This window comes from Arvicola amphibius, chromosome 10 (assembly GCF_903992535.2).
Source record: "Arvicola amphibius chromosome 10, mArvAmp1.2, whole genome shotgun sequence".
Classification (NCBI taxonomy): Eukaryota; Metazoa; Chordata; class Mammalia; order Rodentia; family Cricetidae; genus Arvicola; species Arvicola amphibius.
In genome coordinates, this window is record NC_052056.1 from 120000301 (window position 1) to 120011706 (window position 11406).

General features: G+C 47.7%; 1 protein-coding gene across 1 annotated transcript; it reads right to left on the reverse strand.

Moving 5' to 3' along the window:
• Nucleotides 1–708: 708 nt before the first annotated feature.
• Pla2g1b (phospholipase A2 group IB) lies at nt 709–7392 on the reverse strand. The gene is made up of 4 exons (XM_038344538.1): nt 7359–7392; nt 3328–3487; nt 2205–2332; nt 709–815 (listed from the first exon to the last, which is right to left on the reverse strand). The coding sequence occupies exons 1-4, from the start codon at nt 7390–7392 to the stop codon at nt 709–711; spliced, it is 429 nt and encodes a 142-aa protein (XP_038200466.1).
• Between the last annotated feature and the right edge of the window lie 4014 nt (nt 7393–11406).

The window sequence follows — 11406 nt, forward strand, 5'->3', positions numbered from 1 at the left end:
TCTTTGCTGCCCATGTGACACTGCTTTTTTTTCCTCCCTTCTCTCTCCTCCTACCTTCCTGTCTTCTATTTCCTCACCTCCACACCCCTGCTCTCCCCTCCCCTCCTTTTCCATCCTTTCCGTGCCTTGTCTCTCTCCTTCCCTTTCCCTTTCTTTCCCCTCCTCCCCTGTGTACCTCAGGCTGACTTCTCCTTCTTCTCCTCCTCACCCTCCTTTTTTTTCATTTTTCCAGACAGTTTGTATAACAGTCCAGGCTGTCCTGGAACTCACTTTTTAGACCAGGTTGGCCTTGAACTAATGACACCTGCCTGTCTTCTCTGCCTCTGCCTCTGCCTCTGCCTCTGCCTCTGCCTCTGCCTCTGCCTCTGCCTCTGCCTCTGCCTCTGCCTCTGCCTCTGCCTCTGCCTCTGCCTCTGCCTCTGCCTCTGCCTCTGCTTCAGTATATCATGTGCTGGATGGAAGGCATGGCCGGGGTCATCACCCACTCTTCAAGTTGCTCCCCTAATGGCAATGTCTTTCTCGTTAATCTTCGCCTTTCAGAGCTAGATGGAATGATGCTCTCTAAGGATCTAGCTATATTTGGTAGCCAGAGAATGCAATCACCAAAGCTGAGTTTTCCAGGAGGTGCTTTATTGGAGGGCAGAGTGTTTGGTGAACACAGTCAGGCAGGCGGGACGGACGGTGAAGTCAGGACCTGGGGTGAGAAGTCTAGCACTTAATTCCTTTGTTCTCCTTGTTGTAGGGAGCCTTGGAGAAGCAGATGGCAGCCTCACGGTCGCAGTTGCAGATGAAGGCCTCGCAGGCGTTGTTTTTGGCTGGAGAGGAGGAAGAAAGGGAGCTACTTGGAGCCCACGACCCTGCTCCATACAGTCTATAACCTAAAGAAACCACGGCATCCTATCTGTGCAGACTCGGGGTTGAGGACAGTGTGTTGTCCAATACTGAACTCACAATAAAAATGTTAGTTGTTGTGGGTGTGGGCAGAGGGCACAGTTGGTAGAGCAGTTGGCACACAAGCATGGGGGCCTCAACTAGGATACCCAGAGCCCATGTAAAAGGCAACGTGTGTTTGGGGCATCTGTAACTCTATGGGAAGTGGGGAGCACCTATCCCCAAAACTTGTTGGTCTGTCAGGCTAGCTAACAGTGAGTGTCCTGTTTTGGGAGAGCCCCAGCCTCTAAAGACAAGGTAGAGAGTGGACTGAAGAAGACAGGGGATGCCAGCTCATTCCTAAATATAAAAATAAACACATAGATTTGCCGGGCGGTGGTGGCGCACGCCTTTAATCCCAGCACTCGGGAGGCAGAGGCAGGCGGATCTCTGTGAGTTCGAGACCAGCCTGGTCTACAAGAGCTAGTTCCAGGACAGGCTCCAAAGCTACAGAGAAACCCTGTCTCGAAAAACCAAAAAAAAAAAAAAAAAACACATAGATTTAACCCTAAAACTGGGAAATCTACAAATATCAACACCCACTTCTAAAATTACATGATTTAAGACAATCCTCCTGCCTTCACCTCCCTGGTGCTAGGATTGCTACCAATTTGTAGGTTCTAAAGGTGGAACCTTGGGCTCTGCCCTTGCCAGGTAGACACTGGAGTAACCAAGCTATGTCCCAGGGCCTCTGAACCTCACCTGTAAATGGGAAAGATAAAGCTTGCCTGCACCGGTGTTTAGTCAAGAGTTTGGCTTATGTCCAGTGATGCAGATTTCAAGTATTTAGTAAATATGGAATCAGTATAACAGCCGCTAATAGGAGAGGCTTTGAGCAGGCAAGATGGCTCAGGGAATAAAGGTCCTTGCTGCCAAGTCAGAGCACAAGTTCCGGCTCCAGGACTCACATGGCAGAAGGAGAGAACAGACGCCTGCTTGTTATCCTCAGACCTCCACCCCTGTGTTGTGGAACAAGCATGGCCTCCCCCAGAAATACATAAAATATTTAAATGCTTTTAAAAGAGGCTTTTGAATGATGGAACCAGATGCCATCACTTCTAAGCTGGGCAGTCTTGAGCATGTGATCCAGCTCTCCTCATCTTTCCCGTCAGTGACATCATCTATATTTTAGAATCTTCCTGATAAGGCTGTTGTGAGGTCAGATGAGACCAAGGCAATGACCACTAAACAGTGACTGTCCTTGTTACTTCCATGGCCCTTCCAAATCGATCGAAGGCCAAGCAGAGTCCAGAGGGCCCCAAGGGTAAACCTACCACTGCAGGTGACCACGTTCCCGGAGCACTTGAATGAGTATGAGTTGGTGTAGGGGTTGTCTATGAGGACTTTACAGTCCTTCAGCTTCTTCGCCTGTGTGTAGCAGTTATCGTGAGTCTGACAGCACCTGGGGAGAGCAAGGAACAGTGAGGGCGGAGCACGAGCCCGCCGGAGGCCAGGTCTTTTTCACATCTCTTCATCTTTCTCACATGCTACTGTTGCTAAACATGCTAATCATGACATTCCAGAAGAAATTGTCCTAAGGCCCTAGAATCTGTGATCTCTATTAGCATATATGTATTTATTTCTTTATTGGTTTTTCGAAGCAGGTTTCAGGAACTCTCTCTGTAGACCAAGCTGGCGTTGAACTCAGAGAGAGGTAATAAATGTGTGAGGAATCACTGCCCAGATAGAAGAATTTTTTGAGGGGAGAGGGGGGACTGGAAAGATGGCTCAGAGGTTAAGAGTACTGACTGTTCTTCCAAAGGTCCTGAGTTCAATTCCCAGCAACCACATGGTGGCTCACAGCCATCTGTAATGAGATCTGGTGCCCTCTTCTGGCCAGCAAACATACAGACAGACAGAACTTTATATACATAATAAATAAATAAATCTTTTAAAAAAAGAATATTTTTTGAAACCATTTTTTTTTATTGAAAGCTCCAAGATGTGGTGGTGTCTGCCTTTAACCCCAGTACGTGGGAGGCAGAGGCAGATGGATCAGTTCAAAACCATCCAGGGATATGTAGTGAGACCCTGTCTCAAAAAAAGTTGTTTGTTTTTTTTTTAACCCAAAGCTGCAGGAATATAGTGAAATTACATAGTCTGAAGTTTCAAAGACTTTTGCCAAGGTTGACACTGCTGGTGGCTGTGATGGTTGCCCGTGCCCTAGTCTGGCACTAGATGGCAGCATTGCCTGGTATTTGCAGCCTGGTCTATAGAGCGTTTCAGGACAGCCAGGACTACACAGAGAAACCCTGTCTGGAAACGCAAACAATAAATAATAAGTAGATAAAAAAGAAACTATGTGATGCCTAGTCATGCCCCATGCGATGCTCTGCTGTGCACCTTCCCCATGCCGACACAGACACTCCAGCCCCTCCCCCCCCCGCATTCACTCACCTGTCCAGTTCGTCCACGGGGGTGCCTGAGCCACCCAAGCCACAGTAGCAGCCATAGTTGTTGTATTCCAACAAGGGGTTGCTCCCGGGGATGGTGCACTTGATCACATTGCGGAACTGCCACAAAGCCCGACGGCTGATGCTGTGTGCAGTAGCGCCTGCTGCAAGAGTTCACAGAACATTCCAATCAATTGCACTTGGCTTTACCAGGGGTCTGATGCCTGCCTGCCAGCTTCCTCCTTGACCCCTCCCAGCTGCTGCAACGGGAGAGCCGTGAACAAAGGGGTGTGTGGGTGTGTGGGTGTGTGTGTTGTGTGTGTGTGCGCGTGTGCATATGAGTGTGTGCGTTGTGTGTGTGCGCATGTGCATATGTGTGTGCATGTGTGTGTGTGTTGTGTGTGTGTGCATGTGCATATGAGTGTGTGCGTTGTGTGTGTGCGCATGTGCATGTGTGTGTGTGTGTGTGTGTGCGTGTGTATGTGCTTGCCTGTACACATCTTTAAAAGCACACTTAGGACCACTCATAAATGTCATCCTACACATGAGGAGGTCAGAGAACAGCTTTAGAGAGTTGATTTTCTCCCTTCACCATGTAGGTTTTGGAGACCAAACTCGAGTCACCAGGCCTAAGCAGAAAGGTGCCCACCTTATTGAGACAGGAAGAAACTGACCTCTTAGCTCAGTATCCAGCAATCCAACCATCTGCCCCACTTTTAGTCAAGCCCAGGTGAAACCCTAGCCTCAGCCAGCAGTGGGATTCATCACAGTTCTAGCCGAGACCTTGAGCCAGAGAAGCAGCCAACACCTGCCTATTGTTTCACACTGGAGAATGAGAAGGAATCTGTTGTACAGCCATGCACAGCTCATACACAAGGCTAACAGTCAGATCATCATGTGTAACGTCAGCACATGGCATAACAAACTTCATCAGCTGAGGAGCAGGAAATGAGACGGGATTCGGTGTGCAGTGGGATACTTGGTCTCCATTAAAATGAAGGAGAAGCCAGGTACAGTGGAGCACACACTGTGTAATCCCAGCACTCTGGAGGCTGAGGCCAGAGGATCAGAAGTTCAAGGTTGCCGGGCGATGGTGGCGCACGCCTTTAATCCCAGCACTCGGGAGGCAGAGGCAGGCGGATCTCTGTGAGTTCGAGACCAACCTGGTCTACAAGAGCTAGTTCCAGGACAGGCTCTAAAGCCACAGAGAAACCCTGTCTCGAAAAACCAAAAAAAAAGAAGTTCAAGGTTATCTTCGGCTACCAAGCAAGTTCAAGGCTCTCCTGGGCAATATAAGACCACGTTACAACCAAACAAGACAAGGAATGGGGATTCCGTTCAGCTTGCATTGTGCTTGCTAAGCAGGCAGGAAGCTCTGACTCCATCCCCAGCACCATATATTCCTCTCTGTAGTCGCGGAAGGACCAGAAAGTCAATGGAATGGTGCATCTGATGCCATGTGTCACTCTGCCTCACAGGAAGAAATTGGAGGGGCAGGAAGGAGAAGCCAGAGGCAGGGATGAAAGGACAGTGTGGGCTCATGCCTCCCACACTCAGGAAATCCTAAGAAGAAGTTGATCAGCAAGGAGGTCCGTGTTGAAGCTGGGTCAGTGTGGCTCAGTTCTGGGTTTGTCTCCCTGTGCCCTTTCAGGATGACTGTGTTCATAAATACGTGGAATGCTGTGGGTTGCCCTCCACCCCAGAGTCAGTTCTGCACCTCAGCCTGAAGCTTCTCCCTTCCATAAGTCCAGGATTCCACTTCACGTCTTTCTTCCTCCCCCCCCCCCCGCTTCCTTGCCCAGGTCACAGACGGACAAGTGTCCAGAAGTGCCAGCACACTCACCTCTTCTGAGACACTCTCTACAAGTTCTTGGACAGAATTTTTGTTATTTACTTAACCTTTTGCTTTTTTATAAGGGCCTGCTTATTTAGTTCAGGCTGGTCTTGAGTTCTCAATCCTCCTACCTCAGCCTCCTGAACGCTGGAATTATGGGCACGTACCAACCACCACACATAAAGAGTCATCTCACTTTTGGAAAGGCCAGAGAGAGTTTGGTTCCGATGCTTTCCCGTTTAAGAGGCCCTTCCTGGCCACGCACCTGAGGCGTGGAGCTCCTTGGCCATTACCTCTCTTCCTGTTCTTTTCGCTTCACAGTACTTCCCTTCGTCTCCGTATGTGTGTTCACATATGTATATGTACACATCTGCACATGTACATGGAAGCCAGAGTTCATTATGAGCTCTTCTTAAACCACTCTCTTATTTTTGAGGCAGGGTCTCTCAATGAACCAGCCCCTTGCTGTTTGGCTATGGTGGCTGTACCAGCAAGCCCATCTTTCTGTCTCCATTTCCCAAGCGTTGGGGCTCTAGGGGTGTCCCTCTGCTGTGCCTGGCCTTTTCTGTGGGTGCTAGGCATCCTATCATATGGCCATGCTGCTTCATAGCATTTCTTTTGTATTTTTAAGATTATTTTATAAGTAAGCCCATGTGTGCCACTCGCATGCCTGGTGCCTATGATGACCAGAAGAGGGTGTCAGAGTCCCTGAAACTGGAGCTACAGAAGGTTATGGGTTAAGAGGCGGGTACTGAAAACCAAACCCAGGTCCTCCGGAAGAGTATCCAGTTCTCTTAACCACTGAGCCATCTCTCCAGCTGTCGTAGTATCTCTAACACCCTTTGCACCCCTGTGCTAATGTGCTTCCTTTCTCTCTGTAGGACATGAAGTTCTCAAGGGCAGGTCTCATGGTTTTCATACCCCTTAGATCCTATCATTGTGCGACACACAGTATATGATGTGTAGGGGGGGCAAAATATATAAATGAACCAACAAGATAAGAATTGCAGACATGACAGGAGAGATGACTCATCTGTTAAGAGCACAGGCTGCTCTTCCAGAGGACTGGGGTTCAATTCCCAGCACCCACATGGCAGCTCCCAACTGTCTGTAGCCCCAGTTCCAGAGGATCTGATATCTTCACACCAAAGGATGCAAAAAAATAAATTATCAGGGGCTGGAGAGATGGCTCAGCGGTTAAGAGCACTGATTGTTCTTCCAGAGGTCCTGAGTTTAATTCCCAGCAACCACATGGTGGCTCACAACCATCTGTAATGAGATCTGGTACCTTGTTCTGGCATGCAGACATACGTGCAAGCAGAACACTGTATACATAATAAATAAATCAAGAAGAAGAAGAAGAAGAAGAAGAAGAAGAAGAAGAAGAAGAAGAAGAAGAAGAAGAAGAAGAAGAAGAAGAAGAAGAAGAAGAATTGCAGACACACCAGGCAGTGGTGGTGCATGCCTTTAATCTTAGCACTCAGAGGCAGAGGCAGGTGAATCACTGAGTTCAAGGCTAGCCTGTTCTACAGAGTTCCAGGACAGCCAGGGCTACACGGAGAGACTTTATATGTAATCCTAACACTTGGGACATTGAGGAAAATCTGTCTATAATGTTGAATTGGAGGACATCCTCAGCCACATTATAAGATTATATCAACAATAGCAATGATGATGATGACCGGACTCTGCAGTCAGGAGCATTTTGCGGGACCCTGGCTCAGTTAGAGTACCCACATCACAGCTCACAGCTATCTATGATCATAGTTCTGGAGGACCAGACCCTTCTTCTAGCCTCCGTAGACACTGCTCACACACAGTTCACAGACATGCATGCAGGCAAAACACTCATACACATAAAGCAAAAGTCGATAGCTTTCAAATGGTTAAGAAAAACCCAACTTCCAGGGCTCCTCAGTGGCTGGGCTATGGGTGCCGTGGTGATGTGGCAGGGGCAGAAGGATCTTTCTTTGCTTGGGTAAGAAAATGGAGTGGATTTTTCTGAGGAGTCATCTGAGTTCAGACCTAGAGGCTAAAGGTGCCAGCTGTGGTCGACATGGGGGTGAGAAGGGAGCCCCATCCCACAGGCTATTAGACCCCAAAGGGAACCCCAAACCAGAGTTTCAGGAGTGTCCAGCAGAGGAGCTGTACCCTGAAGGAAAGGCAGTTGGAGGGGCGCTCAGAGGGGACGGGGGTCCTACCTGCGAGCAGAGTGATCAGCAGAAGGAGTTTCATCTTGAGTGAGGAGAGGACGCAAGCAACTTCTCTTTTATAGTCGGGGCCCCACACTTCCACGATAAGGTTGTTTGCTTTGCTCTTGGCCACTCTGGGCTGGCCTTGAGTCTATCTGGGAAACAACCAGAGGGATTTGCCAGTAAGAAATCACTGCAAACAATGTCATGGGTTTGTGGCTGGCATTTCCTCACCAAGGGGATGGGTTCTGGAGTCTTCAGACCTTGGAATTTTTTATTTTCTTTCCTTTTTGCCAAGTCTCAGTCTGTCCTGGAATTCACTAGGTATCTGAGGGAAACTTTGAACTCCTTTTAATTTTATTTTAATTTATAGACAGCGCTTCTAGCCCAGGCTGGCCTCAAACTTGCTTTCTAGTTGAGGATGACTTTGAATTTCTTTTGAAAAAAGATTTGTTTAATTTGTAATTATGTGCATGTTCGTGTGTCAGTATGTGCATGTGTGAGTACAGATGCCACAAAATCCAGAGAAGGGTGTCAGAGTCCCGGAAGCTGAAGTTAAAGGTAGTTATGAGCCACCAACATAGGTGCTGGAAACGGAACTTGGTGCTCTACAACAGCGTCACACTCTGTACCCGAAGCCCAGCCTTGAACTTCTGACACTCCTGACTTCATCTCCAAATGCTGGGGTAGTAGGTGAGCCCGAGATGTGCCCCCAACACCCCCGCCGTGCCCAGTTTATATGGTGCTGAGGATTGAATCTAGGGCTTCATGTATGCTAGACAAACCCTCTATCTACTGAGCCCCATCCCCAGCCCTGACTGAGAATCTTGCTCCTCGCCTCGATCCCCTGGTCCTCGGTCTAGCTACGGGGGGCTGGGGCATCTATCCTGTTGAACACCTGAGAGAAAGGGGATAGGGTGGAGGTGATTGCTGCCTTTGTGTCATGTAATGCTTGAGCGGGAGGGGGGGATGTCATTACATGGCTCTGTCATGCACTTAACAAATGAGGAAACGGGTTCAGAGAGCTGAAGTAACCTGTCTAAGGTCATGCAGACAGTAAATGGCAGAGCAAGGTTGGCTCATGTTTTGATCTGCCAAATTCCAAGGCATACCTAAATTTGTACATCTTAATTTTTTTCCAATACTCCTTACTCACTCCCCAAAGCAGGTTTGTGAGAAAATTTTGGGAATGTGGAGTTCTAAAACCTTAGGTGTGAGTTACAGAATAGCAAAGACTTTGGTAGAGTTGTATCAAGTGTGCATGTGGCATTTCATTTTTAAAATGTGCATCAGTTTGTTTGTTTATTACATGTGTGTGTACACACACATGCACATACAGAGGTCTGAGGGCAGCTGGAAGGGTGGTTTATTACGTGTGTATATATACACACATGCACATACAGAGGTCTGAGGGCAGCTGGAAGGGTGGTTTATTACGTGTGTGTGTACACACATGCACATACAGAGGTCTGAGGGCAGCTGGAAGGGTGGTTTATTACGTGTGTGTGTACACACATGCACATACAGAGGTCTGAGGGCAGCTGGAAGGGTGGTTTATTACGTGTGTATATATACTCACATGCACATACAGAGGTCTGAGGACAGCTGGAAGGGTTGTTTATTACGTGTGTATATACACACATGCACATACAGAGGTCTGAGGGCAGCTGGAAGGGTGGTTTATTACGTGTGTGTACACACACATGCACATACAGAGGTCTGAGGACAGCTGGAAGGGTTGTTTATTACGTGTGTATACACACACATGCACATACAGAGGTCTGAGGACAGCTGGAAGGGTTGTTTATTACGTGTGTGTGTGTATACACGCATGCACATACAGAGGTCTGAGGACAGCTAGAAGGGTTGTTTATCTGTTTCCACCATGTGGGGTCCAGGGTTGAAACTGAGGGAGTCAAGCTTGGCCCAGAGTGTGTTTAGCCCCTGAACCTTCTGACCAGTCCTAATACGTAACATGATTTTGGTCACAGTTTACATAACGTTAGCTGCCGTCACTGTGTAAGTGGTGTCTGGTGTTTTCACTGTGTTGTGCAACCATCACCTCTAAATAGTTCCAGAACACTTTATCATCCCAAGAAGAACCCGCTCTTTCCCAACCCCTGACAACTACTAATTCCCATGGGCTTCTCTCTTCTGCATCTTTAACATACATTTGAATATTATTATTCAAATTCACGGCCTGGAGCCATGGTTCAGGGGTTGAAAGCACTGGCTGCTCTTCCAGAGGACCCAGGTTCAGTTCCCAGCACCCACACGGCAGCTCTGTAATGGAATGTCTGTAATTCCATTTCCATGGAATCCAGTGTTCTTTTCTGGACCCCAGGGGAACCAAGTATGCACATGGTGCATAGACATACATACACACAAAGCGCAGGTATAAATAAATTAAAATTAAACATCCAAAGCCCAGAGCAGAGAGTAGTGGTGCACACCCTTAACCCCGGCACTTGGGAGGCAGAACTCAGTTCCAAGCCAGCCTAGACTGCAGAACCAGTTCCAGGACAGCCAGAGCTACACAGAGAAACCCTGTCTCGAAAACAAAACAGAAACAAAATACAAAACTTTGAGGGGCTGGAGAGATGGCTCAGAGGTTAAGAGCATTGCCTGCTCTTCCAAAGGTCCTGAGTTCAATTCCCAGCAACCACATGGTGGCTCACAGCCATCTGTAATGGGGTCTGGTGCCCTCTTCTGGCCTGCAGGCATACACACAGACAGAATATTGTATACATAATAAATAAATAAATAAATAAATAAATATTTAAAAAAATACAAAACTTTAAGCTCCAACCAATCTTGTGCCACAGTTAGGAAATTCCACTCCATGTCCAGGTTGCTGTCAAAACTCAGGTGCACAGAAAGTATAGTATCAAATTACTTATTACTCCCAGGTTACGTGTATGAGTATTTTTAGAACATACATGAATTTTATTTTTTGGTTTATTGAGACAGGGTCCCTCCGTGTAGTCCTTTCTGTCTGTTCTGAAACTCATTTTGAAGACCAGGCTAGCCTTGAACTCACAGAGATCCACCTGCCCCTGTCTCCCAAGTGTTGGGATTAAAGGTGTGTGCCACCACTGCTCAGCCATGAATTTTATTTTTAGATTTGGGTTCCATACCTAAAACACATTCTCTCTCCCTCCCCGTCCCTCTCTCCCTCCCCCCTCTCTCTCTCACACACACATATGTAAACCTGAACCTAAAAACAATCTGGTCTTGTGGGTCAGGAAAGCACAGTTAATCAATTATAAATATTGAACAATTTTCTTGGGGAGATAAGAGCAAATATGTTTACTTTATATAACGTACTAACATCAGACTATAGGAACGAGTCCACCTGAGGTTAACTCAGTGCACCAATGAGCTCACAGAGATCACTTACAAGAACTTGGGTGACCTCCAAAGCAGCTGAATCACCAAAAACTCCCACCTCCGCACTGACGGTCATCTCCAAAAGCTTCATAGATGGAGTCCCGGGACCACATGCAGCTGACAAGTTTACACGCATCTGGGGACCAGATGGAGGAACGAAAGGCTGGAATGGCTCCTGAGGTCTAGTGACCCTCTTCACACCACCCAGGCCTGACCTTAGGGAGTTCTCGTGAGTATAGGTCACCGCGGCTGCTCTACATCCACAATGGTGATGGCTCTGTCATGCCTGAAGGACAGAATTCCCCAATGATAATGTCACTTGTTACACGTTCCAGTGTCCCTTGTCCCAAACTTTTCAGACCAAAATATTTCACGTGTTGGGTCCCTGGAACTGGAGTTACAGATGTCTGCCAGGAGCCAAACCCAGGTCCTCTGCAGGAGCAGTGAGTGCTCTCAACCGCTGAACCATCTCTCCAGCCCCAGACCTGGTTGTTTTATATTATTTGTCACCCCATCTGATTATTCCTATTGAGCAGATTTCTACATACCTCCCCCGGGTGACAGTCTCTCTTGTTATCAACATCTCACATTAGTATGGCATGGCGTACATTCTACAACTGGTGAAACGTTGATATGTTAACAAGCTGGCATGCAAGTTCATTGATGT